The sequence below is a fragment of the Salvelinus fontinalis genome, chromosome 9 (assembly GCF_029448725.1).
Source record: "Salvelinus fontinalis isolate EN_2023a chromosome 9, ASM2944872v1, whole genome shotgun sequence".
Classification (NCBI taxonomy): Eukaryota; Metazoa; Chordata; class Actinopteri; order Salmoniformes; family Salmonidae; genus Salvelinus; species Salvelinus fontinalis.
This window is the reverse complement of record NC_074673.1, coordinates 36,805,630-36,819,200: the sequence shown is the minus strand read 5'-3', so window position 1 is coordinate 36,819,200 and position 13,571 is coordinate 36,805,630. Positions and strand designations below refer to the sequence as shown.

The window sequence follows — 13,571 nt, the reverse complement described above, 5'->3', positions numbered from 1 at the left end:
CGACTAGCTTGGAAAGACAGTACCGTGCAGTATCGAAGAGCCCTCACTGCTGCTCGATCATCCTACTTTTCCAACTTAATTGAGGAAAATAAGAACAATCCAAAATTTATTTTTGATACTGTTGCAAAGCTAACTAAAAAGCAGCATTCCCCAAGAGAGGATGGCTTTCACTTCAGCAGTAATAAATTCATGAACTTCTTTGAGGAAAAGATCATGATCATTAGAAAGCAAATTACGGACTCCTCTTTAAATCTGCGTATTCCTCCAGGGCTTAGCTGTCCTGGATCTGCACAGCTCTGCCAGGGCCTGGGATCGGGAGAGACACTTAAGTGTTTTAGTACTATATCTCTTGACACAATGATGAAAATAATCATGGCCTCTAAACCTCCAAGCTGCATACTGGATCCTATTCCAACTAAAATACTGAAAGAGATGCTTCATGTGCTTGGCCCTCCTATGTTGAACATAATAAACGGCTCTCTATCCACCGGATGTGTACCAAACTCACTAAAAGTGGCAGTAATAAAGCCTCTCTTGAAAAAGCCAAACCTTGACCCGGAAAATATAAAAAACTATCGGCCTATATCGAATCTTCCATTCCTCTCAAAAAAAATTGAAAAAGCTGTTGCACAGCAACTCACTGCCTTCCTGAAGACAAACAATGTATACGAAATGCTTCAGTCTGGTTTTAGACCCCATCATAGCACTGAGACTGCACTTGTGAAGGTGGTAAATGACCTTTTAATGGCGTCAGACCGAGGCTCTGCATCTGTCCTCGTGCTACTAGACCTTAGTGCTGCCTTTGACACCATCGATCACCACATTCTTTTGGAGAGACTGGAAACCCAAATTGGTCTACACGGACAAGTTCTGGCCTGGTTTAGATCTTATCTGTCGGAAAGATATCAGTTTGTCTCTGTGAATGGTTTGTCCTCTGACAAATCAACTGTACATTTCGGTGTTCCTCAAGGTTCCGTTTTAGGACCACTATTGTTTTCACTATATATTTTACCTCTTGGGGATGTTATTCGAAAACATAATGTTAACTTTCACTGCTATGCGGATGACACACAGCTGTACATTTCAATGAAACATGGTGAAGCCCCAAAATTGCCCTCGCTAAAGTCTGTGTTTCAGACATAAGGAAGTGGATGGCTGAAAACTTTCTACTTTTAAACTCGGACAAAACAGAGATGCTTGTTCTAGGTCCCAAGAAACAAAGAGATCTTCTGTTAAATCTGACAATTAATCTTGATGGTTGTAAAGTCGTCTCAAATAAAACTGTGAAGGACCTCGGCGTTACTCTTGACCCTGATCTCTCTTTTGACGAACATATCAAGACTGTTTCAAGGACAGCTTTTTTCCATCTATGTAACATTGCAAAAATCAGAAATGTTCTGTCCAAAAATTATGCAGAAAAATGAATCCATGCATTTGTTACTTCTAGGTTAGACTACTGCAATGCTCTACTTTCCGGCTACCCGGATAAAGCACTAAATAAACTTCAGTTAGTGCTAAATACGGCTGCTAGAATCCTGACTAGAACCAAGAAATTTGATCATATTACTCCAGTGCTAGCTTCCCTACACTGGCTTCCTGTTAAGGCAAAGGCTGATTTCAAGGTTTTACTGTTAACCTATAAAGCGTTACATGGGCTTGCTCCTACCTATCTTTCCGAGTTGGTCCTGCCGTACATACCTACACGTACGCTACGGTCACAAGACGCAGGCCTCCTAATTGTCCCTAGAATTTCTAAGCAAACAGCTGGAGGCAGGGCTTTCTCCTATAGATCTCCATTTTTATGGAACGGTCTGCCTACCCATGTGAGAGACGCAGACTCGGTCTCAACTTTTAAGTCTTTACTGAAGACTCATCTCTTCAGTAGGTCATATGATTGAGTGTAGTCTGGCCCAGGAGTGTGAAGGTGAACGGAAAGGCTCTGGAGCAACGAACCGCCCTTGCTGTCTCTGCCTGGCCGGTTCCCCTCTCTTCACTGGGATTCTCTGCCTCTAACCCTATTACAGGGGCTGAGTCACTGGCTTACTGGTGCTCTTTCATGACGTCCCTAGGAGGGGTGCGTCACTTGAGTGGGTTGAGTTACTGACGTGATCTTCCTGTCTGGGTTGGCGCCCCCCCCTTGGGTTGTGCCATGGTGGAGATCTTTGTGGGCTATACTCGGCCTTGTCTCAGGATGGTAAGTTGGTGGTTGAAGATATCCCTCTAGTGGTGCGGGGGCTGTGCTTTGGCAAAGTGGGTGGGGTTATATCCTTCCTGTTTGGCCCTGTCCGGGGGTATCATCGGATGGGGCCACAGTGTCTCCTGACCCCTCCTGTCTCAGCCTCCAGTATTTATGCTGCAGTAGTTTATGTGTCGGGGGGCTAGGGTCAGTTGGTTATATCTGAAGTACTTCTCCTGTCTTATCCAGTGTCCTGTGTGAATTTAAGTATGCTCTCTCTAATTCTCTCCTTCTTTCTCTCTCTCGGAGAACCTGAGCCCTAGGACCATACGTCAGGACTACCGGGCATGATGACTCCTTGCTATCCCCAGTCCACCTGGCCTTGCTGCTGTTCCAGTTTCAACTGTTCTGCCTGCGGTTATGGAACCCCTACCTGTCCCAGACCTGCTGCTTTCAACTCTTAGTGATCGGCTATGAAAAGCCAACTGACATTTATTCCTGATTATTATTTGACCATGCTTGTCATTTATGAACATTTTGAAAATCTTGGTTCTCTCTAATTCTCTCCTTCTCTCTTTCTTTCTCTCGGAGGACCTGAGCCCTAGGACCATACGTCAGGACTACCGGGCATGATGACTCCTTGCTGTCCCCAGTCCACCTGGCCTTGTTGCTATTCCAGTTTCAACTGTTCTGCCTGCGGTTATGGAACCCCTACCTGTCCCAGACCTGCTGTTTTCAACTCTTAATGATCGGCTATGAAAAGCCAACTGACATTTATTCCTGATTATTATTTGACCATGCTTGTCACTTATGAACATTTTGAACATCTTGGCCATGTTCTGTTATAATCTCCACCCGGCACAGCCAGAAGAGGACTGGCCACCCCTCATAGCCTGGTTCCTCTCTAGGTTTCTTCCTAGGTTTTGGCCTTTCTAGGGAGTTTTTCCTAGCCACCGTGCTTCTACACCTGCATTGCTTGCTGTTTGGGGTTTTAGGCTGGGTTTCTGTACAGCACTTCGAGATATTAGCTGATGTACGAAGGGCTATATAAAATAAACTTGATTTGATTTTGATTAGATTACTGTTGGCACTTTAATCTAAAATAATAATAATTATATTGCTTGATATATTTTTGTCATTATGGCTAATAATGATATATACAGGTATATTATAATATATCCCAACACATATGATAATATACTGTTATATCTTAAAGCAGCAGATACTTGCATATTTCGTAATATATTTAGATATATTAAAATATATCAAACAATTACATGTTTACAATATACCAAATAATGTATTTTTGAAAATATAAGATATATTATGAAAAAGATATCTTCAATATATCTTCAATATATTTAATTTCCGTAAGGGGTCAATAGCTGGCACAGCCACAAAGTCATACAATCTGATTTTAAACCTAACCTTAACACTAACCTTAACGACACAGCTAACCCTAATGCCTAACCTTAAATTAAGACCAAAAAGCTAATTTGTTTTCATGAATTTTTATCACATAGCCAATTTTGACTTTGCAGCTGGCCTATCTAAGGGGAAATCGCTCAGTTCTGCCTCCAGGGCCTCCAGGGCAAGATTCGTGACAATAAACTTCAACCTGCGAGGAAAACACTAACCAGTAAGTGTGACAAACAACCCCAGTCTCTCCTACATACAGTGTGAAGAGGAACTAGAAACAGGAAGTCCCAGATCCCAGACACACAGCTGAGGAGTGGGGAGAGTCTTACCCTCTGAGTTGGCTTTCCTCAGCTCCTCTTCTTTGTTCTACAAGGGGATATAAGACAATGTTATTCTTGAGTTACCCTCCTATGTGCTCCTACCTGGACTGAAAATGCAGGCTGCAGTGGATAAGCCCTATTAAATCATTTACAATACCAAGGCTGTCACACCCTCACCATCAGGCCTGAGACATTCAAGGCCATGCCACATTACATTAATGTCACAAAGGTACTGTAATCCTTAACGAATCCCACTACAGCTGTGTGCTCAGAACATAAAGGAAATAGTCAAGTAGAGAACAGGAAGGGTGGTCCACAACCATTCATATCACACACTAACATACACACCTGGCTGGTCTTTGTGTCTGCAGGAGGTGTCTTGGCCACCCCCATGCGGTGGAGCATTACGTGGAGACGCTGCTCAAGGCTGGATGTGCTCTCAGATGCGTGTTTCTGGAAGAGGATGACCAAAAGCATATCTAAATGATGTGCATTTTGTTTATTACAGATTGATTCTATGTGCTTTCTGACCAGTGCAGTGGTACCTACCTTTCCATGTGTGGCAGTGCCATCCTCCAGGCCTGTCAGCAGGATGAGGGACTGGGACTTGCCATCCCTGAGGGAGCGCCGTGTGGCCTTCAACCTCCTCTCTCCATCTGGGGTTCTGCTCTTCTCCAGAGTCCGGCTCTTCTCCCTCTCCATCAAGAAACCCCCAATAGGGCTGATGACGGGGCTGGGGGTCAGAGCGCTGGGGGACATGGGGGTCACCTTCTCCTGGGCACGGGCACTGGTGGGCAGGGAGGCGGAGGTGGTGGCGACATCAGAGGGAGTGGCGGGGGCCATGGTGTTGTCCTCTGCTGCTCTTACTGTTGTGGTGGCATCAGAATCATTAACACTGGTGGCATTAGCACCCCTCTCCTCTTCAAATTTCCCCTTTTTGTCTCGCTCCCTCTCTTTTTCCTTCTCTTTTGCCTCCCTAAGTGGTCTGATTAGATCTGCAATCGAGGTCTTTTTGACCTTGCCCTCTGGGCAAACCTCGCCCTTCGCCCCCCGGACGGCACGGCCTTTCTTGAAGGCAAAGAAGTCCCCAAACTTCTTCTTGATGTTTTTGGAGGGGGCGGAGGAAAGGGTGGTTGTTTCAGTCGCGGAGGAGGAAGACGTGCTAGAGGAGGTGGTGGTGGAGGAGGGCGGGGCCGGGGCAGACGTGCTGGGAGGGGCAGGGGAAGTTGACTCTGTGGGTTGTGCTTTGTCAGGGATCTCCTCCCTCTGCGCTTTTCTGCAATTGAGGTGAAGCACAAAACAGCAACAACACTACTGAGTCTCCATTCAGTGGTGGTGTTTGTTCAGTGTTCATACTATCTAGTGATGGGATGTCGTGGCTTTGGTGATGGGATCAGTGGGATGCTGTGTATTTGGGATACATTGTTTTCAACCACAGTAGACAAACATTCTGCGAATACATTATGTTATCTTTCTGTGTGTACAGTATGTATGCATGGTGTGTAGCCATATCTGTCAGTCTTCGTGGATTGTGTGTGAACATGCATGTGTAGAGAGCCAGTGTTGTTAGTTGGTTTGTTTAGTGTGGGTTTAGAGAGCCAGTGTTAGTTGCTTTGTTTAGTGTGGGTGTAGAGAGCCAGTGTTAGTTGCTTTGTTTAGTGTGGGTTTAGAGAGCCAGTGTTAGTTGCTTTGTTTAGTGTGGGTGTAGAGAGCCAGTGTTAGTTGGTTTGTTTAGTGTGGGTGTAGAGAGCCAGTGTTCGTTGGTTTGTTTAGTGTGGGTGTAGAGAGCCAGTGTTCGTTGGTTTGTTTAGTGTGGGTGTAGAGAGCCAGTGTTAGTTGGTTTGTTTAGTGTGGGTTTAGAGAGCCAGTGTTAGTTGCTTTGTTTAGTGTGGGTTTAGAGAGCCAGTGTTAGTTGGTTTGTTTAGTGTGGGTGTAGAGAGCCAGTGTTAGTTGGTTTGTTTAGTGTGGGTGTAGAGAGCCAGTGTTCGTTGGTTTGTTTAGTGTGGGTGTAGAGAGCCAGTGTTCGTTGGTTTGTTTAGTGTGGGTGTAGAGAGCCAGTGTTAGTTGGTTTGTTTAGTGTGGGTTTAGAGAGCCAGTGTTAGTTGCTTTGTTTAGTGTGGGTTTAGAGAGCCAGTGTTAGTTGGTTTGTTTAGTGTGGGTGTAGAGAGCCAGTGTTAGTTGGTTTGTTTAGTGTGGGTGTAGAGAGCCAGTGTTAGTTGGTTTGTTTAGTGTGGGTGTAGAGAGCCAATGTTAGTTGGTTTGTTTAGTGTGGGTTTAGAGAGCCAGTGTTAGTTGCTTTGTTTAGTGTGGGTTTAGAGAGCCAGTGTTAGTTGGTTTGTTTAGTGTGGGTTTAGAGAGCCAGTGTTAGTTGGTTTGTTTAGTGTGGGTGTAGAGAGCCAGTGTTAGTTGGTTTGTTTAGTGTGGGTGTAGAGAGCCAGTGTTAGTTGGTTTGTTTAGTGTGGGTTTAGAGAGCCAGTGTTAGTTGCTTTGTTTAGTGTGGGTTTAGAGAGCCAGTGTTAGTTGGTTTGTTTAGTGTGGGTTTAGAGAGCCAGTGTTAGTTGGTTTGTTTAGTGTGGGTGTAGAGAGCCAGTGTTAGTTGGTTTGTTTAATGTGGGTGTAGAGAGCCAGTGTTAGTTGGTTTGTTTAGTCTGGGTGCATGCAGTACATCTATGCCGTATCTGTGTTAGTATGGAAAGGTGTATTCACTTGGAGGTATACTATATGGATACTTACAGAGGGTCATCAGGGATGATCTTCTTAGTGAAGAACTCCTCTACTCCCTCATCCACCCTGCCAATGGTCTCATTGGCTTCATTCTCTTCACGCTCAGCTGCCTGCTCCTGCACACACACACACACACACACACACACACACACACACACACACACACACACACACACACACACACACACACACACACACACACACACACACACACACACACACACACACACACACACACACACACACACACACACACACACACACACTTCAGCCATTTGCTATGTTAAATCTTAACCGAATCCAAGGTGGCTTAGCAGTTCAGACGTCTTTTTCCGTATTGTCGTGTCCTGTATATATATATATTTACACCTTTTCTTCACATATCTTTTATTTATTTTATTATCCAAGAACTCAACTACAAAAGCTTTCCTGCAAAAGCTTTCCTGCAACCCGCTTCACCAATTACAATAAGTATTATTTACCTCAATCTGAAAATCCATCGTGGAAGATAGCCAGGGGCTAATTCAGAAGCTAGCCTGAAAGCTAACCAGAAGCTACTCCGATAGCTAGCCAGAAGCTAATCTGTAGCTGCCCCGAAATTAGCCGGTTTGCTGGCTAGCGTTGGTGTTTCAGCTGCCCACATTTTGCGGTCATCAGCTATTCCTTTAGCTCGATAATCTACCGGCACTTTTGTGCAACGCGACTCGGACCGGAGCATTCCGGGACTTTTTTTCTCTCAGTTTCCCCGGATTCCAACCGCAGGCTCTGGACACTTGCACCTTGATTTCGCAGCTAGCTAGCTGCATACCGTGTGACTATTGGCTTACGTCGACCCCGGAGCAAACTCAAATCATGCTGGAGCTAGCCAGCTGAGGAGTTCCATCACCACCCGGACCCGTTTCTTTTGTTGCTGCTGCAGATACGGAACCCCACCGGGCCTTCACGACTGACTGCCGACGTTATCTGCCCGAGGGATTTATCCAACCGGCACCTCCGTCCCGACGTTACCTGAACGCTCATCTGAGGCCCGCTAATCGTTAGCTGTCTTATCGGCTGCTATCTGAACAAAACCCCACTACACGGAACCTACCGACGGAAACGCACGAGGTATCTACAAACAGACCTCCTTCCTATGCTGCTACCGATAGCCATATACCCGGCCAGCTGTCTGGATCGCCACGACCCCAACCAACCTCTACTCACTGGACCCTTATTGATCACTCGATTAAGCATGCCTCTCCTTAATGTAAATATGCCTTGTCCATTGCTGTTCTGGTTAGTGTTTATTGGCTTATTTCACTGTAGAGATTCTAGTCTTGCTCTCTATACCATATCCAACCTCTCAGTTCCACCACCCACATATGCGATGACATCACCTGGTTTCAATGATGTTTCTAGAGACAAGATCTCTCTCATCATCACTCAATACCTAGGTTTACCTCCACTGTATTCACATCCTACCATACCTTTGTCTGTACATTATTCCTTTAAACTATTTTATCGCCCCCAGAAACTTCATTTTACTCTCTGCTCTAGTAGCTCTAGGCGACCAATTCTCATAGCTTTTAGCCGTACCATTATCCTACTTCTCCTCTGTTCCTCTGGTGATGTAGAGGTGAATCCAGGCCCTGCAGTACCTGGCTCCACTCCTATTCCCCAGGCGCTCTCTTTTGATGACTTCTGTAACCGTAATAGCCTTGGCTTCATGCATGTTAACATTAGAAGCCTCCTCCCTAAGTTTGTTTTGTTCACTGCTTTAGCACACTCTACCAACCCGGATGTTTTAGCCGTGTCTGAATCCTGGCTTAGAAAGACCACCAAAAATTCAGACATTTTTATCCCCAATTACAATATTTTCAGACAAGATAGAACGGCCAAAGGGGGCGGTGTTGCAATCTACTGCAAAGACTGCCTGCAGAGTTCTGTTATACTATCCAGGTCTGTTCCCAAACAATTTGAACTTCTACTTTTAAAAATCCACCTCTCTAAAAACAAGTCTCTCATCGTTGCCGCCTGCTATAGACCACCCTCTGCCCCCAGCTGTGCTCTGGACACTATATGTGAACTGATTGCCCCCCATCTATCTTCAGAGCTCGTGCTGCTAGGCGACCTAAATTTGAACATGCTCAACACCCCAGCCACCCTACAATCTAAGCTTGATGCCCTCAATCTCACACAAATTATCAATGAACCTACCAGGTACCACCCCAACTCCGTAAACACGGGTACCCTCATAGATATCATCCTAACAAACTTGCCCTCCAAATACACCTCTGCTGTTTTCAACCAAGATCTCAGCGATCACTGCCTCATTGCCTGCATCCGTAATGGGTCAGCGGTCAAACGACCTCCACTCATCACTGTCAAACGCACCCTGAAACACTTCAGCGAGCAGGCCTTCCTAATCGACCTGGCCGGGGTATCCTGGAAGGATATTGATCTCATCCCGTCAGTAGAGGATGCCTGGTCATTTTTTAAAAATGCCTTCCTCACCATATTGAATAAGCATGCCCCATTCAAGAAATTTAGAACCAGGAACAGATATAGCCCTTGGTTCTCTCCTGACCTGACTGCCCTTAACCAACAGAAAAACATCCTATGGCGTTCTGCATTAGCATCGAACAGCCCCCGTGATATGCAACTTTTCAGGGAAGCCAGAAACCAATATACACAGGCAGTTAGAACAGCCAAGGCTAGCTTTTTCAAGCAGAAATTTGCTTCCTGCAACACAAATTCAAAAAAGTTCTGGGACACCGTAAAGTCCATGGAGAATAAGAACACCTCCTCCCAGCTTCCAACCGCTCTGAAGATAGGAAACACTGTCACCACCGACAAATCCACTATAATTGAGAATTTCAATAAGCATTTTTCTACGGCTGGCCATGCTTTCCACCTGGCTACCCCTACCCCGGACAACAGCACTGCCCTCCCCTCTGCTACTCGCCCAAGCCTTCCCCATTTCTCTTTCTCCCAAATACAGTCAGCTGATCTGTTCTTAATGAGCTGCAAAATCTGGACCCTTACAAATCAGCCGGGCTAGATAATCTGGACCCTTTCTTTCTAAAACTATCTGCTGAAATTGTTGCCACCCCTATTACTAGCCTCTTCAACCTCTCTTTCGTGTCGTCTGAGATCCCCAAAGATTGGAAAGCAGCTGCGGTTATCCCCCTCTTCAAAGGGGGGGACACCCTTGACCCTAACTGCTACAGACCTATATCTATCCTACCCTGCCTTTCTAAGGTCTTCGAAAGCCAAGTCAACAAACAGATTACCGACCATTTCGAATCACACCACACCTTCTCCGCTATGCAATCTGGTTTCAGAGCTGGTCATGGGTGCACCTCAGCCACGCTCAAGGTCATAAACGATATCGTAACCGCCATCGATAGGAAACAATACTGTGCAGCCGTATTCATTGACCTGGCCAAGGCTTTTGACTCTGTCAATCACCACATCCTCATTGGCAGACTCGACAGCCTTGGTTTCTCTAATGATTGCCTCGCCTGGTTCACCAACTACTTCTCTGATAGAGTTCAGTGTGTCAAATCGGAGGGTCTGTTGTCCGGGCCTCTGGCAGTCTCTATGGGGGTGCCACAGGGTTCAATTCTTGGACCGACTCTCTTCTCTGTTTACATCAATGATGTCGCTCTTGCTGCTGGTGATTCTCTCATCCACCTCTACGCAGACGACACTATTCTGTATACTTCTGGCCCTTCTTTTGACACTGTGTTAACAACCCTCCAGGCGAGCTTCAATGCCATACAACTCTCCTTCCGTGGCCTCCAACTGCTCTTAAATACAAGTAAAACCAAATGCATGCTCTTCAACCGATCGCTGCCTGCTCCTGCCCGCCTGTCCAACATCACTACTTTGGACGGCTCTGACTTAGAATATGTGGACAACTACAAATACCTAGGTGTCTGGTTAGACTGTAAACTCTCCTTCCAGACCCACATCAAACATCTCCAATCCAAAGTCAAATCTAGAATTGGCTTCCTATTCCGCAACAAAGCATCCTTTACTCATGCTGCCAAACATACCCTTGTAAAACTGACCATCCTACCAATCCTCGACTTCGGTGATGTCATTTACAAAATAGCCTCCAAAACCCTACTCAATAAATTGGATGCAGTCTATCACAGTGCCATCCGTTTTGTCACCAAAGCCCCATATACTACCCACCACTGCGACCTGTACACTCTCGTTGGCTGGCCCTCGCTTCATACTCGTCGCCAAACCCACTGGTTCCAGGTCATCTACAAGACCCTGCTAGGTAAAGTCCCCCCTTATCTCAGCTCGCTGGTCACCATAGCAGCACCTACCTGTAGCACGCGCTCCAGCAGGTATATCTCTCTAGTCACCCCCAAAACCAATTCTTCCTTTGGACGCCTCTCCTTCCAGTTCTCTGCTGCCAATGACTGGAACGAACTACAAAAATCTCTGAAACTGGAAACACCTATCTCCCTCACTAGCTTTAAGCACCAGCTGTCAGAGCAGCTCATAGATTACTGCACCTGTACATAACCCATCTACAATTTAGCCCAAACAACTACCTCTTTACCTACTGTATTTATTTATTAATTTATTTTGCTCCTTTGCACCCCATTATTTCTGTCTCTACTTTGCACTTTCTTCCAATGCAAACCAACCATTCCAGTGTTTTTTAGTTTTTATTTTACTTGCTGTGTTGTACTCACTTCGCCTCCATGGCCTTTTTATATTTTTATTTATTTATACATATATCTGTTTGCCTTCACCTCCCTTATCTCACCTCACTTGCTCACATTGTATATAGACTTATTTTTTTTCTTCACTGTATTATTGACTATATGTTTGTTTTTACTCCATGTGTAACTATGTGTTGTTGTATGTGTCGAACTGCTTTGCTTTATCTTGGCCAGGTCGCAATTGTAAATGAGAACGTGTTCTCAATTTGCCTACCTGGTTAAATAAAGGTTAAATAAAATAAATAAATAAAATAAACACACACACACCACAGATGCTTATGGTAATACCATTGTGTGACTGAATAGTGTAGGCTGAGTACACTCTCACAGTACACATACTGATTATGATGCTTGCCAACAGATATGCAATAGAGAAAAATATATGTTCACGAACAAACACGCACGCACACACACGCACAATAGATCACCCTCTCTATTCTATAGACCATTAGTGTGTGTGTCTGCAGCAGGCACATCTGTGCTTCAGGTCCCAGGAGAGAACACAACCCCTCAGCCCCACCCTCCCCCTGATCCTCCACAATATGATTATATCTCTCAGACACACCCTTCACCACCACTCTGTCCTCTCCCTCTGTTCTAGTCTGAAGAGCAGCTCTTTAGTTTGGATCATCTGTGATTATTTAAAATATTCATTATTCACTGTAGCAGGCTGGTGGGAAGAGCAGTTCACAATCTCTTAATGGTTGTCTGTCACTTACTCAAATACAAACAGGCAGTGCACAATATTTTGACAGGTAGTATTGGCGGACAATTTTCAGGGGTGGAAAGAGAGTGAAGGCGAGGACTGTTTTCTCAGTGTCTCAGTGTTTGAGACGACGTTCTGTATTTAGCCAGTCTATGAGTGTAGCTGCTGCTGAACAGACTGAGGGAGGAGAGAGGCCTTTAGGCGCTGTGGTTACAGAGAGCAGGAGAACCAACCCACTGCAGAACAGCTAGAACAAACGTATGCAAATGGTGTGCCACGCCGCATGAGAAATGGATTATAAATCATTTAGTACCTCCCAGCCAATCAGAGAGCAACGATCCCCATCACTCCACTCTGTCTTCAGGAAGAGAAAAATACTTGCCATAAAGCACAAGAATGGTGTTTCAATTGATGACAACACACTAACACTTTCATATATACACCCTGTCTATATATATATCTAGCATAGCAACACTTACTGATAGACTGTGTGGTAGGGGTGTGTCTATTGGTTTCTTCATAATGTAGAAGGGGGTGGGAATCTATTGTCTTTGCAGTGTATTTTCTATTATGGTAAATAGGACATCAATAGGTGGCCTTTTCCCACATACAGTACATGTCAATGTAGGTAGAGGGCTCTGCTCATTCAATAATACCTCAAACTAATTCTATAAGTCAATTAACCGTATAACAAGGAGAGCATCAAATCTAAGAGAAATCACTGACATATGTTTGATAATATGATATCTTGGATCATATAAGGAATAGTCTACCCCACATTCCCAGAGCATCATTCAGTAGGAGTTCCCACCATTTGCAGAATTCAACTGCTAGGCTGTCTGTGAAATTCCTCATATAGCACTGGACTGGCTGTGCTTTGGCTTCAACATTGCACTAAGTGATGGCAAGTGAATGGTTTATGAGCAAACCTCATGACAACAAGAAGCTCTCTCTCTGGAACATTGACACAAGATATTTTCTGGGGAGGAATGCTGTTACATAAAATCCAAAGCAGATTGTTTTACATTTTTCTACAGATGCAATAAAATGCTACTGCAGGAAAAATATACAGTCGATAGTCATGTGTGAGCATATTCAAAGTGGGCCAGGCAGCAGACACACCCAGAAGAAGGTGCAGTCCCACCACCACCACCACCAACCACAGTGAGTGTTACAGCAGAATGACAGTAGACCCTGCCCTTTCCTTTTCAACAGTCAACACAGCCAGCAGCCCTCCAAGCTACAACCACCACCTGGCCCCTTATTTCACCAGGCCAACTAGCTAAATTATCAACATGCACATTAGACAAACCTACTTGTGATACACATGCATGTTTTATGGTCATAAAAACCTATAGATCCAGACACAAACAACTAGAAATTCTGCTTCATAACACTTAGCTTCAAGTATATGTGAACTTCTGCCTTTTCAATAGAAGGGTAAAGCGGTTCTATCTGCCTCTCATCTCTGTGGTAACTGAGTAGAAGAGCCGTCCTCT

The 13,571-nt window shown here is 45.0% G+C and overlaps 1 protein-coding gene across 1 annotated transcript in view; it reads right to left on the bottom strand.

Moving 5' to 3' along the window:
- The window catches only part of carmil2 (capping protein regulator and myosin 1 linker 2), a 47,386-nt gene that overhangs the window by 11,738 nt on the left and 22,077 nt on the right, over positions 1-13,571 (bottom strand). Inside the window, exons 31-34 of the mRNA XM_055934260.1 lie at positions 6,649-6,755; positions 4,465-5,191; positions 4,264-4,368; positions 3,925-3,961 (exon numbers count right to left, since the gene is read on the bottom strand). Coding sequence (XP_055790235.1) covers positions 3,925-3,961; positions 4,264-4,368; positions 4,465-5,191; positions 6,649-6,755 — 976 coding nt within the window. The remainder of the gene's footprint in view (positions 1-3,924; positions 3,962-4,263; positions 4,369-4,464; positions 5,192-6,648; positions 6,756-13,571) is intronic.